Source organism: Xenopus laevis, chromosome 7L (assembly GCF_017654675.1).
Source record: "Xenopus laevis strain J_2021 chromosome 7L, Xenopus_laevis_v10.1, whole genome shotgun sequence".
Taxonomy (NCBI): Eukaryota; Metazoa; Chordata; class Amphibia; order Anura; family Pipidae; genus Xenopus; species Xenopus laevis.
In genome coordinates this window covers 41477316-41490539 of record NC_054383.1, presented here as the reverse complement: position 1 = coordinate 41490539, position 13224 = coordinate 41477316, and the positions used below count along the sequence as shown (strand labels likewise).

Genomic DNA, 13224 nt, shown 5'->3' with positions numbered 1-13224 from the left:
GAGCTGTAACTCATGGAGTAAACTGTAAAACATTGCATGTTTGAGATAGTCTGTGCCTGGAAGAAATTGGACTTGTTTATACTTGATATAAGTTATAGTAACCGCTTTGTTATTTTAAAACTTGCAAAAAAATGATACTGAGTCTTTATGAATTATATATTATAAATGACTCAATGTTTCCTATTGGCATCTTAAAAATGTTGGAATTCACAGCATGATGTCTTAAGGAATCATAGGGCAAAACTAAGATATACGGGCAATGCAGTCACCACAGCATTTTTGCGTTTTACTTAGTATTTTGTGTCCACACTATGCCAATACATGGCTCATACAAAGCAAAGGCCCATCACTTGAAAGACCAGGATGCCCAACAGAGTAGAGGGGTGTAAAGACTCTATCTGGGAATGATTTGCTGATTTGTATTCTGGCATCCAGCCTAGTTTTGAAGTGATCAACAGGGGCTTAGTGCTAGCTGCCAGAAAACAAAACAACTGAACTGCAGTATCTGTGTGGCTGCATGCTAGGACTACATCCAATGGCGGGTTTGTGAAGTGGGGACACCCTAATTCAGGGGGGTCCAAAAGGTAGATTGGGATCTACCAGTAGACCTTTAGCTGGTAATCAGTAGATCTTAAGACCCTATCAACAACCAGCTTGTCTAAATCACCCTCCTATTTCATGCTTGTCATTCAGATAATTACTATGTTAAGGTCACATAAGAAATAGTTGTTTGTTAAACAAAGCAATATACTTTTTCTCATGAATCAATATTTAAGTAACATTTTCCATGGAACAGAATGCTAACAATGCTTTTATGGAGTTAGATCATAACGGGACAACATCACTAAAAATAGACCTGCCCTATTGGACTGACTGAAAGGTCTGACCAAATTAAAGCATGAACAATGTAGCAGATCCTTCAAACAATGACATGTAAGATGTATGCATGCACCAATGCTGATATCCGACCAGCTCTCTTGCTAGATGGTCAGCCAGATTTTAGTTCTAAGTAGCAGTAAGTAGTAGTAGTAGAAGTAGTAAAAAAATACACAGAAAACCAGTAGCTTATCTATGAAGCCATTTTTGGTTTGTTTTTACCAATCCATCTGAATATAACCATGTGGCATTGTTTTAATAGGCAGTATACTATATGTGAGTATAATGAAGGGTTCTGGTAAATTGCTGCTCCGTTAAGAGTCGAAGAATAGTCATGTTCCAGTCCACTTTATGTTTAAGGCTGAGCAAGCAGGTGTCCAGTTACTACAGAGGGAGCAGATCCTGTGGTTGCAGGAGTCTAGAGGGCCTAGTAAGGCCCTACGTAATCAGAAATGTCTGGGAACTCATAATTATAGCAATAGAGCCATTTTGTGGACACTATTATTAAGACAAGCTTAGAATCAGCTCAGAATCTTGTTTTACACCAGAATGGGGGAGCTGATGTCCATCCCCATGCACTGGTTACACAATTAAATGGTGTATGGAATGTGGGGAGAGCAGTGACATCTAGAAAGTGCTGAATGGAAAGTGAAAGTAATTGCTTGCCCCGCCTCTATGCCTAAGGCATAGAGGAGGGGCAGGCAATATTTGATTGACAGCTGAGATTTTTAAATAAGTTTACAACAGCTTTGAATGCTTTAATAAAAAAAAGAATTTGGATTTCAAGTTTAATTTGAAAAGGACTTTTATTATACAGATTTTTTTGTCAGGGTGACAGGTCCACTTTAACAGTTTTTGGGGCCCTAAATTAAACTTTCTGTGGGGCCTAGTAACATCTAGCTATGCCACTGCTGGCTTATTTCCTACGGCACTGTTTACATTAGCTAATTTATCTTCTAAATTGAGAGCATTTCAGCTGAAGAAAAAACATTAAACTTAATTTGTGACATTCATTATTCCTAGGATATATCCTTTCACTTCTTGCAACAATGACCGTATCCACAAACTCACTTATGATAAAGATCTGCCAGGCGACAAGAGAAAATTAGATGTTAAACGTATATTAAAATTACATTTGTTTAAAAAAGGGCCAGTGATGCCAGGATCTTATATTATTTGCACTTTTGAAGTCCGCTAACCTCAATGTATTTCATGCTATGCTGTGGCAATATGCTTACATTTTCTGAATTCTTTTAACTTAAAAATACGTTTACCACTGTGTTTGTTGTGTTTCCTTTAAGGGTTTCCTATAGCAAAAAAAGAACAAATTCCTTTTTACAGATGTGTTTAATTGTCTGTTGCAGAAATTGGGCACAATTGATTCCTTTTTCGTCTTCCTGTCTCCATTGCCTGGAAACTAGGTGAAAGGTTAGCATTTTGCAGTAAAATATGTTACACGCTAAAAGCCTTGAATGGAATAAATATTTTATTCCCTAATGATGGAACACCAATGCATCATAGTTCATAAAAGGAACACTAACTTCAGCACTTATTGTGCCTAATACAAGGAGAAATGAATATAGTTTCAAGTTGCTGTCATTATAATTCTATCTCGTTCTGGCAATGTACCCACTTTTGTCCTAAGTTATCTAAGGTAGCTGGGCTGAACCCCCTGTCCATTCTGTTTTGAGAATGCAAACCCATCAGGATTCCATATATGGGCAGTCATTGTTTGCTGACTTGCACTCTTCACACCATCAGATTTTTATTAGTTCATGTATGGACCCAAAATGGTCTTGTCCGTGGTCTCTTTTTAACATGGGCTTGTTCTGATATTGATCAGACTGGCTGAAATATATCCTCTGCTGAAGAATTAGTGAGATTCAGTGCCACTTGCCTTGTGTGTTTGCAATCTCTGCCAAACATCAACCGATTGTGAACAGTGCCCCTTTTGATCCAGAGGCCAAATAGGCAACTCTTCGCCAAATTTGACTTCACACACCGGTAGCCAAAAAAGCCAATACAAAACTTCTGCTAAATACTTGGAATTTGGCTGAAAGATGGAACGTTGGATGGACAGTTAATCCATATGGATGATAATTATATGTATATGTATACAGTAATATGATGATCACCCAGATTGATTTACAGCCATGTTTGAATCTGCCAATTTTCAGCCGGAATTAAGGGCAGATGTCAGCCACATTGTCCAATTTGATGTATATGTAACTCTCTCTAACTAGTGATCTGGGGAGGCGTATTGTAATGGTGTGCTACACTCATCACTACAGAAATAGTATGCAGCTGGTAGTTATATAACTACTATATATAACTCCAAATATTTTCAGTTGCTTAATGCAAAACCATTTTGATGGAAAAATTATATTTTTCAACAGCTTGGTACTTGAGATCATGGAAAGACTACTTATACTTCAAACCCCTGGTCCCTAGCTTTCTGGATAATACAATATTTCAATATGTAACAGTGTTTACTGGTAATATAGTAATTGTTTCATGCGTTTGTTTCATGCATTTTTTATTTGATAATCAAATGATTATTGCCAGGGCACCAGTGAACAACCTTAATTAAAGGACAACTAAAGCTTAACTAAAGAAGTAGGCTAGAAATGTTGTGCATTATGTTTTGAGCTTCTGTACCAAAGGCAATCATGGCCTTTTAGCAGGGAAGATTTGTGCCTCCAAAGATGCCCCAATAGCTCCCCAGCTTCTTTTCTGCTGATGCACTGCACATGCTCTGTGCTACGGTCACTAAGCTTAGGGGCAGATTCAAAATATACAATACAAGTAGAATATAAATGTCAAAATATAAGGCTGATTAATAATTAATACAGATAATTACTACATGGCAGCTCAGAAACCAGTGCAACTAGCATCAGAATGTAATAATCAGTGCTGTAGCATCAACTTATATTACAGCTCAACCTCAATTTCTGCTTGATTAGGGGACAACCCCTAAGCTTAGCTTCTCAACAGTTGCTCAGAGCCCACTGAGCATGTGACACTTTCCAAGATGGTGACCCCCTGTAACAGTTTTGAACTCCTGGATCATTGCTGCTATTGACAAGCTCAAACTTTAGATTGGTTCAATAAGTTCAGTATATAAAATATGGCATTTTTAGCCATATTCATCTTTAGGGTTTAGTTTCCTTGAAATAGCAAATTTACTGTTACAAGAGTTGGGGACAATTGAAGAAGTCTGAACTGATGTACCGCTGACATTCTGATGGTTGTAAGTTGCAGAAGACAAGACTTGCAAACAAGTGTGTAATATGACGTATTCCAAAGCCAGACAAAATCAGGTTTTAATGAATGCTTTTAGAAGTGCTATTTGTAGGTCTATAAAAAATTCAATATCTAAAGCTGAAAGAGTAATTTCTCCCAAACGTTTACATTGCTGCTCCTCTATTAGTTCATCACATACTTGCATTGCATTTTCCTTTGCCAGCAACTTTACTTACATATTATGTGTTCTGTTCTTTCAGTAAATGCGGAAACCTTCCACCAGAGAGCTGCTTTTTCAGCCTAATATGCAGTCTGGGTGCTTTTATGGGTAAGTTGCTTTTTTATCAAGACATCTCTACAGTGTATTTTATCCACTGCTTTGAATGATCTATTTGCCTTCTATTTAATTGTTACAAATAAATGGTATAGACGGCAATATTCAGGCATACTAAGTCCATGTCCTGCAGAGCATACTGTCTAACGCGAGGCATATGGAGACTTGACTAAGCCTACAAGAAGCTGATAGAGGATGCCAACGAATCTCTCCAAGGGCCTAGAAACTTAAAAGGGTAGTAGGCTACCTGAAAGGAGTGGGTCACCTTTAAAATAACTTTTAGTAATTATAGAAGTTCAATTGGCCAATTTTTTCTTTTTTTATAGTTCATTAATTATTTGCCACCATCTTCAGACTCTTTCCAGCTTTCAAATAGGGGCCACTGACCCCATCTTAAAAACAAATGTTCTGTAATCCTATACATTTATTGTTATTGGTACTTTTTATTCTTTCTATTCAGGCCCTCTCCTATTCATATCCCAGTCTCTTATTCAAATCAATGCAAGGGTAATTTGGACCCTAGCAACCAGATTGCTGAAACTACAAGTTGGAGAGCTGCTAAATAAAAAGCAAAATAATTAAAAAACGACAAATAATAAAAAATTAAAACCATCTGCAAATTGTCTCAGAATATCACTCTACATCATACTAAAAGTAAACTCAAAGGTGAACAAGCCCTTTAACCCCCCATATTTGCTCACTAAGCCAACCAATATCCCCTCTTAGCACCATTTCTGGGTCCTGTCTTAGCCAACAGTAACACATGAACGTTTTTTAAAGTAATGGAAATATAACGTAGTGTTGCTCTGCACTGTTAAAACTGGTATGTTTGCTTCAGAAACTCTACTATAGTTTACTGTATATAAACTAGCTTCTGTGTAGCCATATGGGCATACATTAAGAAAAGGCACAGGATGCACAGCAGATAACAGATGTAGTATACAATGTGATTCTTCAGAACATATATTGTGTGTAGCCTGTGCTTGAATGTCTGCCCCCATGGTGACACAGCAACTTGTTTATATAAACTATAGTTGTGTTTGTAAAGCAAATACAGCAGTTTTACCAGCACAGGGGGCAGCACTTACACTATATTGTCATTCCTTTAATTTAAACACTTTCATTTTTTGGTGTTACTGTTCCTTTAGGCTGTACAGAAATTGGCAAAGTTAAATCTTTGTCTGTTCCAGGAAAAAATCTGTAATATATGGTGCAGAGAAAGAAATTTTCCATTTAGGATGTTTGTGGTTTTAAGGCTTTACAAGTTTTGTATTTGTTTGTTGTAGGGCTTGATGTTGCTGCATAGAAAACCAAGGAAATAAAATGTGAAACCGCATAAACAGCATCAGTGAATCTCTAAAATGACAGATAAAATAATATGCTTAGAATGCCTTAAAACATGTCTTGCTGCCAAAGTACAGATCATTTTGTGTAAATACATTTGTTTCCCAGAAGTGCAGCTTTGTGCCCCGAAGTAGTTTTGCGAGACACTACACTGCTTCACCTTTGCCATGCCTCCTTCCTGGTAGTCCATGTCTCTTCTTGCTGTAGTAAAATGAGCTGTTGGATATGTGCATTATGGAGTTCTCTTCGTGTTATTGCAACAAATATATTACACATTTAGGAGCAGTCTGAACATTCTGCCCACTTTTCAGGAACCTGATCGTTGCACAAATTATGGCTGTTTGACTTTGAGTTAACTTTTAGTGTGATATAGGAAGTGATATTCTGAGACAATTTGCAAATGATTTTCATGTTTTATTATTTGGGGGTTTTGCGTTATTAAGCTTTTTATTCAGCAGCTCTCCAGTTTGCAGTTTCAGCAATCTGGTTGCTAGGGTCCAAATTACCCTTGCAATCATACATTGAATTGAATAAGAGACTGGAATGGGAATAGGAGAGGCCTAAATAAAAAGATAAATAATAAAAAAAAAAATTAGCAATAACAATAAGGGGCACATTTACTAAGCTTGAGTGAAGGATTCAAAGTAAAAAAAACTTTGAATTTAAATTTTTTTTTGGGGTACTTCGACCATCGAATAGGCGACTACGACTTCGAACTAAAAATCGTTTGAATATTCGAGCATTCGATAGTCGAAGTACTGTCTCTTTAAAAAAAACTTTGACTTCCTACTTTGCCACTTTAAACCTACCGAGCTACAATGTTAGCCTATGGGGTCCTTCCCCATCACTTTTCTTAGGTTTTTTGATCGAAGGAAAATCGTTTGATTAATCGATTAAAATTCTTTGAATCGTTCGATTTTATTGTTCGATCGAACTAATTTTCCTTTGATCGTTCGATCGTAGGATTTGCGGTAAATCCTACGAATTCGATATTATTAACCCTCGATATTCGACCCTTAGTAAATGTGCCCCTATATGTGTAGCCTTAGAGAGCATTTGTTTTTTTAGAATTTTTTTTTTTGAGCTGTGACCCCCGTGTGAAAGCTGCAAAAGATTCAGAAGACAAATAATTAAAAAAAAAAAAACTATAGAAACTAAATAGTGATGACCAACTGAAAAGTTGCTTAGAATTAGCCATTCTATAACACACTAAAAGTTAACTGAAATGTGAACCACCCCTTTAAAGTTCACCTTTGAGTTAACGTTTATTATGCTGTAGAGAGCGATATTCTGAGACAATTTGCAATTGCTTTTTATTCAGCAATTGCTTTTCGTGTTATTATTTGTGGTTTTTAGTTGTTTAGCTTTTTGTTCACAGCTCTCCAGTTTGCAATTTCAGATATCTGGTTCCAATGGTCCAAATTACCCTAGCAACCATGCATTGATCTGAATAAGCGACTGAAATATAAATAGGAGAGAGAGACTGAATAGTAACATGAGTACTAAAAAGTAGCAATAACAAATTGTAGCCTTACAGAGCATTTGCTTTTTTAGATTGGGTCAGTGACCCCCATTTAAAACCTGGAAAGAGTCAGAAGACAAAGAAGGAAAATAATTCAAAGACTATAAAAACTAAATAATGAAGGCCAGTTGAAAAGTTACTGGTACCTTAAAGGTGACCCAGCAACAACAAAGGTACCAGCAACAACATTATATAAATATTTCTACTTTTTAACGTATATAAGTTGACGTAGCACGTTCAAGTAAACTATGGCTTGGCAACAAATACTCCCTTCGATTCTATAGTTCTGCAGAACCACAAATGATATTTGACCCCTTCTGAAGCAAACACACATATTTACCAGTGCATATGTTGATGATACAAAGTACTTGTTTGGGGCCTCAGAGACGAATAAATGGCAGTTTCATTGAGTCCTTGCCAACAAACATTAAAATATATTATATATATATTACATATATTATAAAATATATGAATATTAAACAGATTAGACTTTCCTTGAGCTGGAAGTAAATGCGTACTATTGAATATGACAAGTAACTCGAAGGAAAAGGATAAAACTAGATACAGACAAATGTTTCTCGCTATCCGCAGCCTTTCATTATCTGTTTTATGTCAGCAAACTGTCATACTTTATGGCCGTAGACATCTTTATAGCAGAGCATGACATACAGAGGGCTCATGCCAAGATCATTAAGTAATTATCAGAGTTTTTTGTTGTCTGCACTGCATACCAGTATTACACTTGAAACCAAATGTGGTTTTTGTGTGTGTGAAAGTCAGCTTTCTGGTTGAGGGGTTCACTGACCCCAGGAAACCAGCTAACATTTCTCTTTAGAGTAAGCCAGAACAGATATTCAAATAACTGAAATATTACACAGAATGAAAAATACAGATGCAAGTTAAATTTATCTGTAGCTCTTTAGAGGTGCATGTTCTTTAAAGGAGAACTAAACCCTAAAAATAAATATGGCTAAAAATGCCATTTTATATAGTGAACTTATTGCGTCGGCCTAAAGTTTCAGCTTGTCAATAGCAGCAATGATCCAGGACTTCAAACTTGTCACAGGGGGTCACCATCTTGGAAAGTGTCTGTGACACTCACATGCTCAGTGGGCTCTGAGCCGCTGTTGAGAAGATAAGCTTAGGGGTCGTCACAAATTATGAAGCTGAAAATGAGGTTAGTCTGTAATATAAGCTGATGCTACAGGGCTGATAATTAAATTCTGATGCTAATTGCACTGGTTTCTGTGCTGCCATGTAGTAATTATCTGTATTAATTACTAATCAGTCTTATACTGTAACATTTCTATTCTATGTTTACTTTATTGTGAGTGGGTCAGTAAGTGACAGCAGCACAGAGCATGTGCAGTGAATCAGCAGAAAAGAAGATGGGGAGCTACTGGGGCATCTTTGGAGACACGGATCTTTACTGCTAATGGGCTGTGGTTGCCTTCGGCTGGTACAGAAACCCAAAACATAATGTACAACATATGTAGCCTACTTCTTTAGTTAAGGTTTAGTTCTCATTTAAAGCTGTCTTTCTTTGGAAATGCAATTTCTATAAACACTGCGGGAGCATGTAGCAAGAGTGTAGGAAAATATAGCTGCATGAATAATTTATAAAGTGACAACATATTCAGCAGCACTGTACAATAACTGAGTTTATACATTGAACATATAGATACATACGAAGAACAACCCTGCACAAGCAAGATTATCTTTTATATAACAACTAAAACAATTGTACTAAGTAACTATTGGTTCATATGCAGCAATTATGCCTTTAATAGAATGCAGTCCATTTTTCAAGCTTTTCTACCTATTGCCATGAGGCAGATTTATCAAGGGTCGAATTGAAAATTCGAAATTCAAATTTTCAAGTTTTTTTTATGGTCAAAACCGTCAATTTATTCAAATTCGATTTACGAGATTTATCATACTCTGACTCTTTAAGAACTCAAATTCAACTATTTTCCATCTAAAACCTGCGAATTGCTGTTTGTCAATAGGAGAGGTCCAGGGATCAATTTGTTTGCAGCCTTCCTGACATTCGAGTTTTTTTAAATTCGAATCTAATTCAGATTTGTCTCAGATAAGCCTGGTAGTTGTGGCTTTTGTGAGAGTTAGGGACCTGTTTTCTGACATATTTTCTGCTTCTACTTATTTTTTATTAAATATAACCGTACAACACATTTCAATTTCAGCCATTTTGTATCATTTGTAAAAATATATTGGCTATATTCAGTCATTTACATTCCAGTATCATGGATTAGAATTAAAGGTTAGACTTTCAGGTCTCTTTTGCCAGTTTATAAATAGGGCCTTTATTTTATATTAAAGGAACAATAACACCAAAAAATGGTGATAGGTGAATTAAAGTAATAAAATGTAACAAACTCATTGTGCTGCACTGGTACAACTGGTGTGTTTGCTTTGTAAACTCTCAATAGTTTATATAAACAAGCTGCTGTGTAGCCTTTAGGGTAACCATTCAAAGCTGAAAAAGGAGAAAAGACACAGGATACACAGTAGATGCCAAATAAGTTTTGTAGTTTACAATGGGATTATCTACTGTGTATCCTACCCTTGAATGACTACACAAATCTCTCCGAATTGCCTCCCGCCGGCTAGAATGTAAATCGCCAGCGGGATGGCGATCAGTGCGCTTCGTTTTCCGAAGTCTCCCGAAGTTGCCTCACGAGCAAACTCCAGGCGACTTTGAAAAACGAAATGCTCCGAGTGCCATCCCGCCGCTGAATTAGATTCTAGAAGGCGGGAGGCAGTATGGGGAGATTAGTCGCCCAGAAGAGGCGATTTATTGGAGGGCGACTAAATCTCCCCGAATCTGATTGTGTGTCTCTGCCCTAAAACTGCTGTGTTTGCTTTAGAAACACTACTATAGTTTATATAAACAAGCTGCTGTGTAGCCATGGGGACAAACACAGCAGTTTTAAGGCAGAGACACACGATCAGATTCGGGGAGATTTAGTTGTCCGGCGCCCTGTGTTGAATCAAGTTCCTGTCTGTGAGCTTGAAAGAGTACAGTGCTAGAATATATAAATGTTTTAATAGGCAAAGCACATAAAGAAGTAATCCAGTTAGGCTTTTCTTACTCATTCCTGTGGTTAAATATGAAAAATGAGTTTGCAGGCACCTATGCTGCTTTATGGGCCAAAATAAGGTATAAAGGCAACTTTTGTTACATCTACTGCAATGAATAATGTAACATTGTGCCTACTACATCAATTACAAGAGAAAAAATGTAAATCAAACCAAACCAAGTTTAAAATAAAACTGGGAATTGTGCCAGGTACAGCTTAAGTGTTTTGTCTTCTTGAAAGAAACTTTCATGCTGTTGAGAGGATAAAAATGGCTCATTCTTTGCATGTTTTTTTTTTTTGAGTTAAAGGGGTACCTTTTAACTTTTAGTATGATGTAGACAGCAGTATCCTGAGACAATGAACAATTGGTCGTCATTTTTGCAACAGAAAAAACAAAAATACCACATTCTTTAAACACTACTTTATCTACACTCGGCCCCGCTGCAATTGCTGAGCCATCTGTGGATGAACTTTCTCACAAAGAAACAGATACTTCAGATTCAGAACCAAAACTAAATCCCTAAAAATACTTTCTCAGAGGCAGTAGGGTCCCTTCTGGCAGACACGTTTGTCACTTTGGGCATCTAAGAAAAAATAAGAGGTCTAAACCCTTGGTAAACTTTGGGTCTTGCCAAGAATACTCCTAGAAACTTTGTGATGAGAAAGAGTTATCATCAAGACAAAATCATCAAACGTAGTGAAAAGTGACTGGATGTCCTAAACCCCTTTCATGAACCACATAAAGATCAGTGGGGCAAAACACATTTCTCTGCAGGATGGTAATTCCTTTCAAGATTGAATAGTTTACTCAAGAACATTTTCAACTCCTTCACTTAATCTGTCAAACTTGTTATCAACAACACACGCATCCAGAAAATTAATACTTTAAAACAACTCCCATTTTTATGTCACTTATATACACTTAAATGTAATAAAACAGGGCCACAGACTCTGTACTTATACAGTGCCTTGCAAAAGTCTTCACCCCCCTTGGCATTTTTCATGTTTTTTTGCCTCTCAACCTGGAATTAAAATTAATATTTTGTGAGTTTTTAGCATTTAATTTACAGAACATGCCTAAAACTTTGAAGATGTTTTTTTTTTATTGTGCAGCACACAACAAATAGCACATAACAGAAATCATTAGGGTGCATGTTCACCCCCCCCCCCATGAATTCAGTACTTTGTAGAGCCACCTTTTGTTGCAATTTCAGCTGCAAGTCACTTTGGATAATTCTCTATGAGCTGGGCACATTTTGCCCATTCCTCAAGGCAAAACTGCTCCAGCTCCTTCATGTTGGTTGGTTTTCTCTTGTGAACAGCAATCTTCAAGTCTGATCAATTGGATTGAGGTTTCTCCTTAAACCATACAAGTGTTGCTTTAGCAGAATGCTTCGGTACCTTGTCCTGCTGGAAGGTGGACCTCCGTCCCAGTCTCAAATCACAGGCAGACTGACACAGGTTTTGCTCAAGAATATCCCAGTATTTAGCACCATTCGTCTTTCCCTCGACTCAGACCAGTTTCCCAGTCCCTGCTGCTGAAACACATCCCCACAGCATGATGCTGCCACCACCATGTTTCACTGTGGCGATGGTGTTCTTGGGGTGAACGAATGTGTTGGGTTTGCGCCAGACATAGCATTTTCCTTGGTGGCCGAAAAGTAAAATTTTAGTCTCATCTGACCAGAGCACTTTCCTCCATACATTTGGGGAGTCACCGACATGCCTTTTGGCAAACTCAAAACATGCCTTCTTATTTTTAACTTTAAGTAATATTTCTTTTCTGGCCACTCTTCCATAAGGCCCAGCTCTATGGCGTGTAGGGCTTATTGTGGTCCTATGGACAGATACTCCAGTCTCTGCTGTGGAACTTTCACCCTTTGATAAATACGCCATAGAAATGAATGGAGAGAGGCGTATTTCACTCTAGCGGACTACGGTGATCTCTAACTTCACTCTTTGATAAATATACCCCTTAGTCTGTCTGCAGATTGTATAGCCACCTTAACTTTTTGCCCCTACAGACAAACAAGCTGAAATGCAGCTTTATGGCAAAGCCAATGTTTAAAAAATAATAAAAATAGCAAAGTTCCTATTCCAGCTTTTGTTTTTGTAGAGTTGAATATACCCCCAAAATGTTTCTTCTTGCTCTCTTAAACCATTCATCCTTAGCTCACAATGCTCTGATGAGCAACCACTAAATACTTGCAAAATTAATGGATTTGCATGTTGACATCTTTAAATTTGTATTGGTGTGAATCAATTCTAAGGCCAAGTGCTACTCTGTGCTCTGCTATGTTTACTGTGGCTCCCTGCCATTAACTGCCCAGGATATCTTTATTTTCGTTTCCTTCCTCAACATACAAGGTTTAAAAAAACTGCCTTGTAAAAAAACCAAACTATATATATATATAGTCAAATACAAGAGTCCTCTGCACTCAACCCATTATCAATATATTTAAGACAGCGACATTTTGTGCATACTGCTACTAAAAAATGTATGACTAAGGGATCATTTCCCGAAACGCGTCAGGACATACAGCAGTATTAAATCTTCTCCAGAAGTGCCGTCTATTTGTTCCTCAACTTATTGTATCTTAGCAGTCGGATACTGCTTGACAGAGCACCTGGAAAAGTACCTGTGGGGAGCAGTAGCGGTCCTTTTTTCTTGTTTCCTATCTTCTAAAAAATGCCTTACCCTTTAAACAAAACAGGGATTGTTTGTCCATATATTGCAATATATTTAAGCTGGCCAACTACGTCAAAGTCATCCCATATCTGGCCAGTCCTATGCTCAATTTTAT

General features: G+C 37.3%; 1 protein-coding gene across 3 annotated transcripts in view; it reads left to right on the top strand.

Annotated features, from left to right (window-relative positions):
- The window catches only part of LOC108696244 (transmembrane protein 150A), a 100789-nt gene that overhangs the window by 56684 nt on the left and 30881 nt on the right, over nucleotides 1-13224 (top strand). For all 3 annotated transcript variants that reach the window (XM_041568836.1, XM_018225408.2, XM_041568837.1), the window contains exon 4: nucleotides 4380-4447. In XM_041568836.1, the coding sequence (XP_041424770.1) occupies nucleotides 4380-4447 (68 nt within the window). The remainder of the gene's footprint in view (nucleotides 1-4379; nucleotides 4448-13224) is intronic.